The sequence below is a fragment of the Vanellus vanellus genome (assembly GCF_965231255.1).
Source record: "Vanellus vanellus genome assembly, chromosome: 1".
Taxonomy (NCBI): Eukaryota; Metazoa; Chordata; class Aves; order Charadriiformes; family Charadriidae; genus Vanellus; species Vanellus vanellus.
This window is the reverse complement of record NC_138905.1, coordinates 74610662-74624537: the sequence shown is the minus strand read 5'-3', so window position 1 is coordinate 74624537 and position 13876 is coordinate 74610662. Positions and strand designations below refer to the sequence as shown.

Sequence of the window (13876 nt, the reverse complement as noted above, 5' to 3'; positions counted from 1 at the left end):
TTGATTTTATTTTTTTTTCATCTCCATTTTATCAACTTGCTCGCTTTCTTCCCCACTTTGCATCTGTTACTGATCAAGCTTGCATGTAGTCAGATTAAATTCAAAAAGGAAGCAAACAAACAAACAAACAAACAGTAGTATTACTGCTGGTCGTGCTCTTGATTAGGCTAGGTATAACACTTTCAATCTGTAATACAGCCGAATTTGCCTAGGCACTGGAATTCATGCCCTTCTCCAGACTATTTGGCTTTTCCCGAACACTGCTATCTTTGAGACAGTTTGGCACATGACAGTGAATAAAAGCAAGCACTCCTTATGTTTTTCAGTAGCTGCCAAGATGCTGGTGTGCAGGGAAATGATTAATATAGAAGCGAGTTGAATGTAAATTATTGTTGTTTAGGGTAGGTGGTGAATTATTGACAGAGAGGGGAACTGCATTACATAAAATGCACTTAGTTACAAGGATTGCCAAACTAGCATAGAGATGTTGAAGATAATGGCAAAGGGCAGAGAGAAGTTGTTTCTGTTTTTAGTATACGGACATATGCCTGTTCCCAAAAAGAAATGCTTGGATTTAAAGTCGTACAGGAAGCCACGACATTTGTGACTGCTCAGTCTGTAGCATAATTTACACACTATAAGGCTAGCTCTAGAAAAGGACTACATGGCCGCCTGCCTGAATGCAGCTACTCTCACGTTCACCGGAGGCTGTAAGTTTACGTCCTCCAGAGGCAACCGAACAATACACGAGCATTTCTCCACGCCACGGGAACCAAGCAGCCTGAAGAACGGCTTTCAGAGAAGGGTTTTAATTTGAAGTCAGCGGCAGCGAAAAGTGCCAGCTCAGCTGCACCCCAGCAAAGTGGGCCGCGCACACCTCGGACAGACAACTTGTGTCTTGCACTGACAGCTCCGGTCATTCAAATGGTGGAAGTAACTACCCGGCAAACGACTGCATGTGCATGTTTCCCAGCGACTTTTTGTAGAGGGACTCATCTCTCAAGATGAAAAAGCAATCCAGTTTCTCTACCAATTTTAGGGACCCTAGCCTCTTTGCTCAAAATGTTACCGAATCTCTTTTGTGGTGTAGCCCCTACCGGACCGTGACGTGAAATTGCACGCTCACTTTTTTATGGTTTCAACGTGGTAATGAGTTTTACTTGCTGTAACTTTGGTTGGATCTGACCTAGCAGGTGGCAGGAAAACTCCAGAGAGCGTTCATAAGCCTTTCGTTCTTCTAGTCCTGCGTTAAAGGACAGACCTTTGTTAGAAGTAGGCTATGTCTGTCCAGCTCCCGCACCACTGTCGAAGACTGCTTATCTTGTATATACAGTATGCACAGTGATACTGTTCAGCAACCTCAAAAAGTCACTTTCTATATTTGTAGCTGAGAGATATACAGCAGTGAAGCCTATGTCATTAACAATAACTTAAGTATGTTATCTTTTGCTCCACAGTTTTCCATGGTTTATTAATGGTATAACACATTAATTCTTCTTACAAGAGTGACCTTTAAAGCTCCATTCATCCTCACAGCTTTTATCCAATTACATTATCACTCATTACAGGTACAGCATTTCAAAATCTGCATTTTGTTAAAAGAAGTAAATTGCAGGGGTCTCAAACCTATAAAAAACATCAGGTGTAGAGGGAAAGAAGAATGGAGAGGAGAGAACAAGAGATGTCCTGCCACTGAGTTGCAGGTCAGATGCTTAACTCCACATCTAAATGTGATGCTCTACTGAGGACAAAAAAATGAGTTTGAAAAAAGTGAAACCTGATGCATTGTACACGGAGAGCAGTAGAGCCAAGCAAATCAAAGATGAAACACATTATTACCTACCAAAGTTAAACAGTGTAGTGCTAATAATAACAACACATACATTAACAATTAACAATGTGGTATTTACACAATATTTATACAACTGTAACGTCATACGAAATAAAATTATTTTCTTTTCTATAGGATGTCGGAGCACATTCTCTGATATATGTAATCCTCATCAACATTAGCAATAATTATGTATGCACAGTGGGAGGGTAATAGAGTGGGAGCTAGATCTGTTTTATCTTTGGACTTAACTACGGGTCTTCCTGGTGTCTATGTGGGTAGAATATGGACTACAGAGAGCTTGGGAGAGACCCACAGAGACACAAGAAACTTTTACTACATAGCACTGAGATATCACAGAAACAGCTTCTGATATGTTTGAGCTATGGTTTCTTTTGTTTGTGCCATCTCTGAAAGTGGCCAGCAGGAGATGTTTTAGTAGCAACAAGACACACGGCAGCAAAGGTACAACAATCTACCTCACTTAATTCCCTGAACAGAGCTCAATTTACATCCTGAAATCTTCATTCAGGTATATTCAATCACTTCATGGGATGAAACGTTTCAGTTAGAAGGATGAAGAATGGGGTGTGTACACTTTTTACTTAAACACACAAAGAACAGTCCCTTTAACACATCAGACTTGTAAAATCATCATTAGGACCATCGTTATTTAGATGGTCTTTAGGCAAAGAGGTAGTTTTGACAGGAGGAAGAATTAACACTATTTTCTGGAACAATGTTAAAAGCAGCCAGTCAAGACTTTATGCAAGATACATTAAATTTGGTTTTTTGAATGAACCTGGTGATTGTGTTGTTTATTAGACCAAGGTAAAATAACGCTCCACGCAGCTTTTTAGAGGACTAAGGATTAAACCTGTAGTTTTGCAAAGATGTATTTGCATATGTAGACTTTAAACCTAAAGGGATTTTTTTTCAAGTTTATTCACCACTTTTAGATGACATAGAATATAATGTGTCCTTAATGCCTGCCATTAGACAGGTCACTACTGTCTTTAGTGTAAGCAAATGGCATTTATTAACTGTTATTGATAAAGCAGTATCTGAAATAACACAGGCTTTTTTGTCTGCTGAGTGTGTTAAGATATATATATATCAACATATATATATACATATATATATATCTTAACATATATATACACACACACACACACATATATATATATATATATATATATATATATATATATATATACTCCTGACATCGTAAATCCCTGGGAGTTTCTTCATGGACATCAACAAATGTAGCATTATGGTAAACCCATGACAGCTCACCGACCACTGTCTGGCAACTGGCTGTTAAAGACTCACCTTCCAATAACACCTATTAATCGTTATTAGGAGGGACAAATGAAACGGAGCTTACCTATTGTGTTAGCCCTGGCCGAAGGACTAGCTAATGTTGCTGGCACGGAGGATTTTAGTGAACTGGCCCCACTATTTATTCTCAGAGTTGGCATATGAGGAGAGGTGGGTGATGTGGGAGACTTGCCATCAGATGTCTTGGGTTTGGCTGAAAGGTTCAGAGGCTGGGCTACTTCATCCTACAACAAGCAGAAGAGAAAGGAATGTTATTAAAAAAACTGCTGTTGGCACAACACCCTCCGCAAAGACAGTTGTTCTCAGCTCATACGAACTTCTAAACCGGAAAGGTCGTATGATATATATCTTAAGATCAAATGTGATACCATCTTGTCATTCCAGTTTGGAACTGAGATGACTGATAAACTGGAAAATTAGCACGGCGTGATCAGAGAACATCCTCCATTTGCACTTTGTATGTAAGAATTGTCTCTGAAGAAATTATTCCCATCACCAAAATATATCCTTCTATGATGAAAATAAAGAGCACTTTTACACTTATATTTTATTGTTACTTTATGTTAAACTTGATATGGCTGAATTAAAAAAGAACCGAAAAGCATTTTCACTTAAAATTCCATCACCGCCACCCAAGTTGGGCAAACGTGTTTGAGTGAATAGGTTTTCAGTTGTATTTTTCGGTTTGTTTTTTTTTGTTTGTTTGTTTGTTTTGTTCTGTTTTGTTTGTTTGTTTGTTTGTTCTGGTTTGGTTCGGTTTTTTAACTTGTGCTTTTCTCTGAATTTCCCATGCTTAGAATTGCAAGCACAAAAATATCTTAGGAAATAAATACTTCTCTTCCACCACAACAAGACAGCAGGAAGAACCCACCTTTTCTTTCCTCAAAATCTGAAACAATAACCTGGATAATCCTGCATAAGCCTATCTATTTCTTCATATTCTGCAGAGTTGGACTTCCAAGATTTCAGTAATTATTATTATGCAAAAATAGAAAAATTGGGTGGCATTTTTTGCAGCGTAACTGGAATTATTCCTAAACATGACTTGATCACACAGAGTAACAGACAGCGCTATAAAACACATTAAAATTCTAAGTTGTGTATTTTTGTTTGACCAAAATACAATAAGGGGGAAAAAAGAACACACAATGGAGAAGAAGCTTTTCTGCAAGGGGGATATTTTGGAAGTGATTTTAACTCACTTTTAAATAACAAGAACTAACAGATACGGTATTAGATCCAACCATCACATGTTAGCTTAGGTTTCCTCTCACATTGTGATTTAGGAAAGCCATCCTCTGGCTACTGGAAGTGTTACAACACACAACCGGGTTTTGGCTCTAGGCACTGAAGAAGCCGATTCTGATCTAAGTTATAAGCACGTTCACTGTTACAGAATTATTCCTGACTTAGAGCAATGCAAAGCTGACTGAAATTAGACTCATAATGTTTGAGTGTTTTACTGTTACCACTAAGATATCTGTGACTACTATCATATAATACTGATTCTTTTTCAGAGGGTGGTGTGCTGCATTAAAAAAGGAATTTTATAGTTGCCTATTGCTTGTGGAAGTATGATGTAGATGTGCTTCTCCAAACACAGGACAATTCTGCAAAGCACTGTCATATAACTTTTCCCATTACCTTAAAGAAGAAAGCTCTGAGCAAAGCACTTTTGTTATATTTTATTATTTCTACACTGTTGTAATAGTCATAGTTAAAAATAAATTAAAGCTTGGCAGACAAACATATAAGGGACATCGTGGACAAAGCTGTCATCCTTAAAGTGGTATGTAAGCCATCCTAGATGCAACTTGTGCATAAAATAAAGGGGAAAAAAACCCAAAGCATAAAATTGACTTAGGAGCCTATATTCTGTATTCTCAGAAGTGATTTAGGTACCTACGAGGCATACTTCTGTTGATCTTCTGGGAGACTTAAGCCTGAGGGCTAAAATCGTCACCCAGTTCAACCAGCACTTGACATTTTAAGAAGGTATCCGTTACCTTACAGAACTATAAATCCATCTGTATTAAAATAAAATAGATTAACCTACTAGCCAAATGGAAGTGGACTCGCTCTGCTGTTTCACTGATTTCAATTTAAAAGAAAAATAAAATCCCACAACAGCGCGACCATAATGTTGTAAAACCACTACTGAGATAGATGCATAAAAGTGTAAGTACAAACCAGCCAACGAAGCAACCAAACACAGCGACCCTGTGCCAGGCAAGGATCCCTGAAGAGCAAAGTCATCTATTTGGAAGACAGTATCAGGAGGAACGCAAACCTGCCCACAGACTTGCTTCGATTCCATCCAAGAGGGGTTAATTTCCACGTATATTCAATTCTTGACCTCTGTTGTAAGTCTCGACAAAAGGGTCTGATTAGTTTCAGATATGGTAGTAAAAGCTGCAGTGTGCTCTCTGGCCACTGGAAATCTGACCGAGAGCAGCACTTCGGTTCACAGGGAGCAGGAACAAGTCCCTGATGGGAACGGCTCTCACTCCCTGCAAAGTCAGCTTGGATTCCGACCTGCATCCTCACGCTGAAAGGTTTTTTTCAGTCTAATCCTTTGGACTCAACCCCTCAGCTATCCTGTCCCTATACAGTATATTTCTTTCCCTTCTCTCGCTCCTTCTCCCTTTCCTCAGTCCTTCTGTTCCCATTTTTTAGCCTGGTGTGAAGGCGAGGTCTCGTGCAAGTCCACTGTAGGACAGTGGTTTTGCTCTCATTTAATGCAATTTAAAAATGGGGGAGGTGTTTTTTTTTACCATCGTAGGCATCCAGCAATGAAGCTGTCTGCACTGTACTATTCTTGGTAGTAAGAATGCTCTTCTTCATTCAAGTCAGCACAGCCTTCTCCGGAGCCAAGAAGTATAAGGCCTTGTGGAAATAATAGAAGTCGACAGTTCCAGAGCTGATAAATGTCATTCCAAATTGCCCCTTCATTCACTTTCATTGTGTGTTCGGGCTAATGGTAAATTAATCGGAGGTCACAGAAGCTTGGTTCTCATAAAGGAGGATAAGTAAACAATTTTCAGCTATTATATGTATTTAGAAAATGATATTACTTCACTGTTTGGTCTCATAACATTTTTACTTCTGTTATTTCAAAGAGCATTCTCAAATCCTCACTGAAAGTCAAATACATTCAAAATTCAGTCAGAGAGTTTAGAAATCCTACCTTGGATCATGAGTTGATAATAATTTAAGTCATTTCCTTTACCACACTGGAACTACACTGATTTATTCAATGGGAGTCTAAAAAGTATCTGGGAGACAGGTAATAATATACAATCGTGTTAAGTGTGAAGATGACCGTTAGGGTCTTCACTCCTATATTCAGCGATCCGTTTTACTCGTTTTCCTATTTGCAGGCATAAATTCAGATTTTTCTGCTCCTCCAGTTTAAATCAAGAACTGTACTGTCTTCATCATTGATTTGCACCTGTGTAACCACAAGAAGAATTAGGTGTTGGCCTACCTTTATTTTTAACTATAAAATCTCCCAGCTAACACTCTGCCATATTATAGATTAGCAGGCTTCACTCTCAGTTATATCAAGGCTGTGTATAAGTGCAGCGTGACAGCTAGGGCAAATAAGAGTAATAAAAAGCAAAAAATGTGGCATGTTCACTCCAGGTAGATGGTATCTTTCAACAGCCGGGAGATTTTATTTAATACAGTGGGATCACAGAATCTAGAACTACTCCCTGTACTTAGTTTTTAAAAGAGAAAGCTCGATATTGATTGGTCCCTGCCTTTTTTTGACATGCAGTTATTCTAAGATGCCATTGATAAGGTGCTTTTTTCTTCAAGCCAGTATCTTTTAGAGTTAAACAAAGTCAAACATTTATTTATATATCAGCCAAAACGATTAATGCTTAGACCAGAGGATGTTAAGACCCAAAAGGCTTTTAATAATATAAACACAGATGTGATGAAAGTAAAATATGATCTTGATTAAAGGTTATGAAATGTTTCCTTTACAGTAGTGCATTTGTCTAACAAAACAAATCACACACACAAAATATAGAGAATAAAGCATAAGCGAAAACACACAACAGAGGGATAATAAAATGAAGTACCCACAGCTAGAGCAAAGCACTGGTAAAGAGATTCCCATCCCCTGTATCACAGCAGTGTCAGAATAGTCGTTATTTTAGGGAAAGCTGGGGGTTTGCTTCCCAGGATTGGAAGGCTGTCGTTAATCAAAACTTTGGGGCTCAGGGAACTTTAAATCCTTGATTTGCTCCAGATTTTTTTTTCTCAGCTGACCTCTAGACATACAAGAGAAGAAAGAAGAACCCTTCACCTACACCAGAATTTGGGGGGAAACAAAATATTCAAGAGCTGTATTTTGTAGCTTCACTCAACCTGGATTTGTATAACTTTGGGCTTTCGTATTTAAGCACTGGAAATCTCCAAATATAAGTGCCCGACAAGCAACATTTAAACAGAAATACTGCTGGTAAGTTGAGTGTGCATCACACTGCTTTTATAAGGGTTGTACGCTCCTTTGAAAAGGTAAAATGCTAGGTGCATTTTAACACAAAGTGCTTATTAATACGGGAGGAAAAAATGAAAGAGAAAAAAGGAAAGGATTTGGTCACCGTCATACAGTAACACAGCAGCAGAGCTTCAGACAGACCCAGGAATTCTGACTTGCAGTCACCAGTGTTGCAAATAGTTGGCTGAAACGGTGACTTTTCTCATCTTTCAATCATGCTGTCTCTATTTACTTCCTCCTAAGATAAAAGGTTAATTTATCTCTATGGAGAATGGATATGGAAAAAGAAGGGAATAAAATCTGATTTTGAGAATCCCTCTAAACTGTTTATTAAAAATGGCACTATCTCAACACCAAGAGCTGAATAAAAGACTGACAGCCCAGATGAATGAACCAGTGTCAGAGAAAGAAAAAAAGGGGGGTGGTGGGGAAGAACCCAGACGATTCATCGGGATTTCATCATCTCACTTATTTTCACATATTTTAAAGATTAGTATACTATTAAAATACAGTTACTGAATTATTGCACTGTCATTTAAATCCAAGTGCCGTATCCCACTGTGGCACACACTGAAGGTCCAGGTTGCACGGTTTATTACAAAATCATGAACTACTCTGTGTATCATCTGACTGGCAATACAAATGTGCTTAAATGACCTGGCATAAGCACAGCCTAGCATGCTCTACTAAAGAGGCTTTTCATGACCTCTGGGAACACATTCGCCACATCTTGCTGCCTATTTAAATGACCTTGACAGTACAAATTACAGCCAAATGAGTTAGAAATAAGAAGCCGGAGAGGGGGTTTCTAAAAGAATGCTTCTGCCAACTCACCAGAAACAAAGCCTCATTCCCCCACATTGGTTCTGTTTCATGGAGATCTTCATTTCAACAGAAATGCAAAATATGGAGCACTTACTGGCATGTCTGGGGCAGAAGACAATGATGCTATTGTTGCCCACTGAACAATGCAGCCAGTCAGTGGCTTATCCATTCAGTCTCGTGCTTATCCAGAAACGTCTAACCAATATATACCAGAAACCGAGGTGCTACAGCATATATGCGAAGAAAATGCTTCGGCGTCACTGTCCCTCAAGACTACGGTTGTCCACACACTCACACAAAGACACTGGCAGCTTCCTTCACGTCCCCTCCCCTTCCTCTGAAGCAACTCATGGTGAAATTATCAGTAGTGATAATAAGAAGCCGAGAGGTAAAGGCAGTTGTGAAACATGTTGTATAAATGAATCATGCCGCTGATATTATCCTCGCTGATGAAATAATTGTATTAAATTAAGCAGGGCTGTTCACATGACAGGATGGGTGAATTAGATAATGCTCATCTGCAGCTGTACCTCCTCCTGCCACATTCTCAAGTTTTGATTAAGAATAATGTGTCCCTTCCTGCAAAGGTGGAAATTTCTCTTACATAGAAAAAGAGATGGAGACACATAAACAGGCATCTTGGTTATAATACGATAATAAACACAATAAAATTATTCTTCACATCCACAGAAGTCACTTTATTCTACTCTTGCCCTTGAGTTTCAGCACCAAAAGCAGAAGGCGCAACTAGACTCTTGTCAGAAAGGAAAAGAACAGGCACCAAAGACAAGACAGAGGGCAAATATTTGGAAGAACTGTCATCTTTCTTTCTGATTCTGCACAGTGCACAGACTTCTCCTTCTGTGATAGCTGCAGAAACATCTCAGCATGGATTTTTATCTATACCTAGAGCAGATTTTTTTTATGGTGTTGCTTTGCTGAGTATCTTTTCCTGAATACATTGCTCTCAGAAGGTAAACAATTTCTGTGCTCAGTGCATGTTACCCAACCAAAATTAGTACTTCCAGTCTTTACTTGATAGTGCCCGAATACTCTTATCCATGGGACTCAAAACAAAGGGGGGAACTGAGCGGCCTTATATTTGTGACAAGTTGTTTTGGTTTTTTTGTTACCTCATCTGCTTCTTTTAGGGGACTACTCAAGGAATAGGTTGCTTCCAAATGCTGACTTATACACTGGCAGTATTCTCGCACAGTCTCCATTCCTGTTCATGGGGAAAAGTGATGCAGGAACCCATCAACTTAATCTGTTTTGTAGTACCAGGGACACACAGGATTTTTTCCCCGTCCTTTTTTACAATGCTAGGGGCTCTCGGTGAGGATATTTTCTGGGGACTTTGTCCTCTCAGAAAGATCCCTAACATCTTCCCCTTTCATTTTTCTTTACAGGAAGCCTAGCTGCCAGGAAAGAAGTCTGCAGTTACAAAGACTAATTTGCTGCCCTGGAAACCCAAAGCTTTGATTTTGTCTAGTCCACATGTTGTCACAGTAAAATAAGAGAGCTGCTGGGTGGTTTTCCCTTTGTATTTAGCACTGTTGTTTCCCGAAGTTGCACACAGGATTCACAAACAGATATAGGAAGAACAAAAGAGGGGCATGCAAAATGACGTGTCTACAAAACATGGAAGGCCCTAGGAACTGGATGCCCTCCTCTCCTCCCTGCAACCTTTTTATCCGATGCACAGTGCTCACTCTGTAGTATCTCTCTATTCTACGAGCCACAGAATACAGATGCTGAAATAACAGAGGACCAGAAGCCGAACGAGTCTAGGATCAGTTTAGTTCTCCAGCTAGCTCAGACACAGAAGAGTGTGGGCTGTTTCACCTGCAGGGCAGCCTAAAAGCGGTGTCTATGGAGAGAGCTATGTAACTCCTCCTCAAAGTCTACATCCAACGATGTCCTGGGGCTCAGGCCTTAATTTTGTTTAGCAACTGGTCAGAACTCTATGCACAGAACCCTGAAAGCAACTCTTTAACTTCAGGAAAGACAAGTGCCGCACTGGGACCGAGCCCTTTGGGGTCTCGTGGAGGTCAGGGCAGGCTGTTTGGCCAACAGAATACACCAGGGCATGCAGCTTAGCAAAATGAGCAGACTGGTATGTGTTTAGTCGAAATTCATTCATTTAATTTCTCAAAGCCTCAGAGAAGCATCCTCCAAACCATACTTGCAGCTTCTGGCTGGCTTTGGACTGCCAAAACGCCCGCCATCTTTGTGAAGTCTCCTGCTAATCTCCACAGACAAATAGCACACTGTGTTTGATGGAAGCGGGTGATAGGAGATTTCTAGGCTATTTTTGCTTGATTATGATGAGTTTTCAGTCACATGTCAACCTCTAGGGAAACCTGAAGACTTATGGATCCTTATCCCAACTCAGATCCAAACTTCAAACATTCATTTTCATCCATACAAAAGTAACTGACTTACTCCTATAGCCATTATTCTGCTGTTTGGGCATTTGCTCTTCTGTTAGACCAAAATAAGCAGAAGTGAGAGTTGCTCACCACACTGCTTTGGACCCAGTATGTGGATTTTCAGTACAGCATGAAGCAAAACTGCAGGAACAAAGAGTTTTTAGCATTTGCTTGCACCTCATAATGAAAAATCTCCTTCTCATTCTGCATCTCTGAGTGAGCGAAAATTTAACTCGGTGGCCTCATTTACGAGAAACCCTTCAGCGAAACTTATTCTGAGCAAATCCTGCCAGGTTTAGCCTGAAATGAGGAAGGTCTATGTTGAGTAAAGATACAGCATGAGCCAGTGCAGAGAAACTGGCCACTTGGGACTCTGCTAGTCCATACTTCGTGCCATACTTAGGTCCTGTTGTTAGCTTTCTGCTTCTAATCATTATTGTTCGGCTGTATTTCTCACATCACTGCTGTACCTATTTATTTGGTGTAATGCTGTTAATGAAGTGCTTCTCTAAGAAGGCTCAAGTCAGCTGCTAAGCAGGAAGAGTGACTTAGGCACAGGTCAGCAGGGATTGACGCAGGTACTGCAAATCTTCAGGGGAAGATGACAACTGATTTTTCATGCTTTTATCCATGCAAATCACATTACAAGAGGTAAAAATCATTCGAGTGGATCGCAAAATTGCGGGGGACAGGAGGGCAAAGTATTCTTCCTAGAAAGAATGCTTCTTCCAAACTGCCCCCACTGAACTACATGGCAAACAATAAAGTGCAAGAGGAAAAAAAAATCACTTCTCCAGTATACCACAGGTATATTAATTAATTAAAGCTCACAATTACTCTGACAGCTTTTGACTTATTTTACAAATGGGAAGAATAGGGCTCAAAGTGGCTAAATGATTTGCCTAATATCACACAGTGAGTAAACAGCTGAGTCACAAGGAAGAGCAGAGCAATTGCCACTCTTACTCAGACCGGTGTTTTGGGGTTTTTTGATACTGTACCGAACCCCCAAAATGTCCAGCTGCTCCAAAAGAAGTTGCAAAAAAGAAGTAGAGAGGTGTCAGGCAGTTTGACCTGTGGCATGTATTCCTGAACTTATGATGGTAGAAACTGGAGTGGCCCATGTCCTGAAACACGATACCTTGGAGCTTGGTTCTTGCTTAGATTACTTTTTTAAAACCTTGCTCCATAATTCTCTCCCAATAAAACCCAGAAGTCTAAACATGTGGTGTCGTGTCCCTAATAATGCACTACCCCACCCAAAACAAAGCTGTTTAAAAAATGGAAAGAGACATTAGAGTGGATTTTGTCTGCTGCCTAAAATGAACTTGGAGTCAGCACCTTCCAACGAATAATCCCCAGTAAATGTTAAGCAGAATGAACAGCAACGAAAACAACAAAACCTGAAAGGACGGGGAAGGACTTGGAAGGAAATAAAACAAGGACCTGCAAAGCCAAACAGCATTACAAACTGGTACATATTAAATGAACAACAAGAAAACAGAAGCCACACTGATCAAAGCCTCCCACCTCCTCTCTGTGGTGGATGACACCTTCGCTGGGAGCACACCACCACCTCTAACCCCACACCTGCAAAAGGAATTAATTTCAAAAAGAATACAGACCAAAGCGTACCGTATCAAAACAATTTAGCAACAGACCCCTCCTCCTGCTGCGGTCAGGCAGGAGAAGCAAAGATGCTGCACGGATTCTAAGATTCAGGGGGGGAAAAAAAAGACAAAACAAAACCAAAAAAAACCCAGCTGTTGAAAACTTTAGAAGAAACAAGTCAAAAGACCTTGAAAGAAAAGAGATTTCAAACAGCTTGGACAACTGGCAGTAGGCTAAGAAATTCTTTTTCAAAAACCACCTGTGCTACCTCTGACTTTGGATATCTCTACGTAGTCTAGGTAGATTTTTCACTAAGGCAGGCAGCAATGTATGCGGCACTACAAGTAAGTGGTGCAAAGTAACATGCACTGTTTTTAGTTATAGATATGTACAATTGTAAGAAAAATGTCAAAATATGTTTTTTAACTGTAGATATGACCTACTTGAAAATTTGTTTTTCCAACTAATAGCTTTGCAGAGGGAAACTATCAACACAAAATTCATCCGTCTTTAATGCTTGCGTGCTATTAACATCACAGATGTTAATTTTGATGAAATCAAAATGATTTTACAACTCTGTCTTGCTTGATATTTTTTCATTTCACCTCCTATTAGCAGTAAGATGAAATCTAATCAGCAGTTCTGAAACTGGAGGGAGTTTAAAGTACTGTAGGAAATGTTCAAAGCAAAGACATACTCCATCATTGAGTACTGCGCTCATAGATGAAGAATTTGTTGAATATTTATACACCATCCATATTCACATACGTGGGGTTAACTGCTTGAGAGTACACCTGTTGGGAAAGGTTGTTCCTTCTCCTGTGCCACAGTCGTGCCTTTTTTAATTCTGATTCCTTGCGTCATGCCAAAGAGACTCGGGTTCAGTTCCTGACTTTCCAACAAACTTTCTCTGTGAACTTGAATGAGCTACTCATTATCTACTCTTCTGCACACAGTCACTGACATCTTTGTGAAGTTATGATAAAATATTATCAAATATAAATTTAAGTGTTTTGCACAAGTGCAAATGGCTACAGAAAGCAGAGGGCCACCTCTTTTGTCTCAATTCTCTACTTACAAAATTGGAGAAAATACATCCTTTCATCTAGGAATAGGGCTGCTTCTATACAAACTGGGCATACACCATATATATGTTTATCTAACTGCATGGGGACACAACCATTTACAACCCTTAAAGTTTAATAAGTACTACTGATATTATATAATTATCCTAATGAATATATTAATCAACCCTAATAATCATATTGTAGTCTCTTTTTTTTTTTTTTTTTATTTGCTGCTGTCAGTACTGAATGCAGCTTA

At 39.6% G+C, this 13876-nt stretch overlaps 1 protein-coding gene across 5 annotated transcripts in view; it reads right to left on the bottom strand.

Annotated features, from left to right (window-relative positions):
• The window catches only part of SOX5 (SRY-box transcription factor 5), a 293938-nt gene that overhangs the window by 29382 nt on the left and 250680 nt on the right, over positions 1-13876 (bottom strand). For all 5 annotated transcript variants that reach the window (XM_082498315.1, XM_082498314.1, XM_082498316.1 and 2 more), the window contains exon 10: positions 3219-3396. In XM_082498315.1, coding sequence (XP_082354441.1) covers positions 3219-3396 — 178 coding nt within the window. The remainder of the gene's footprint in view (positions 1-3218; positions 3397-13876) is intronic.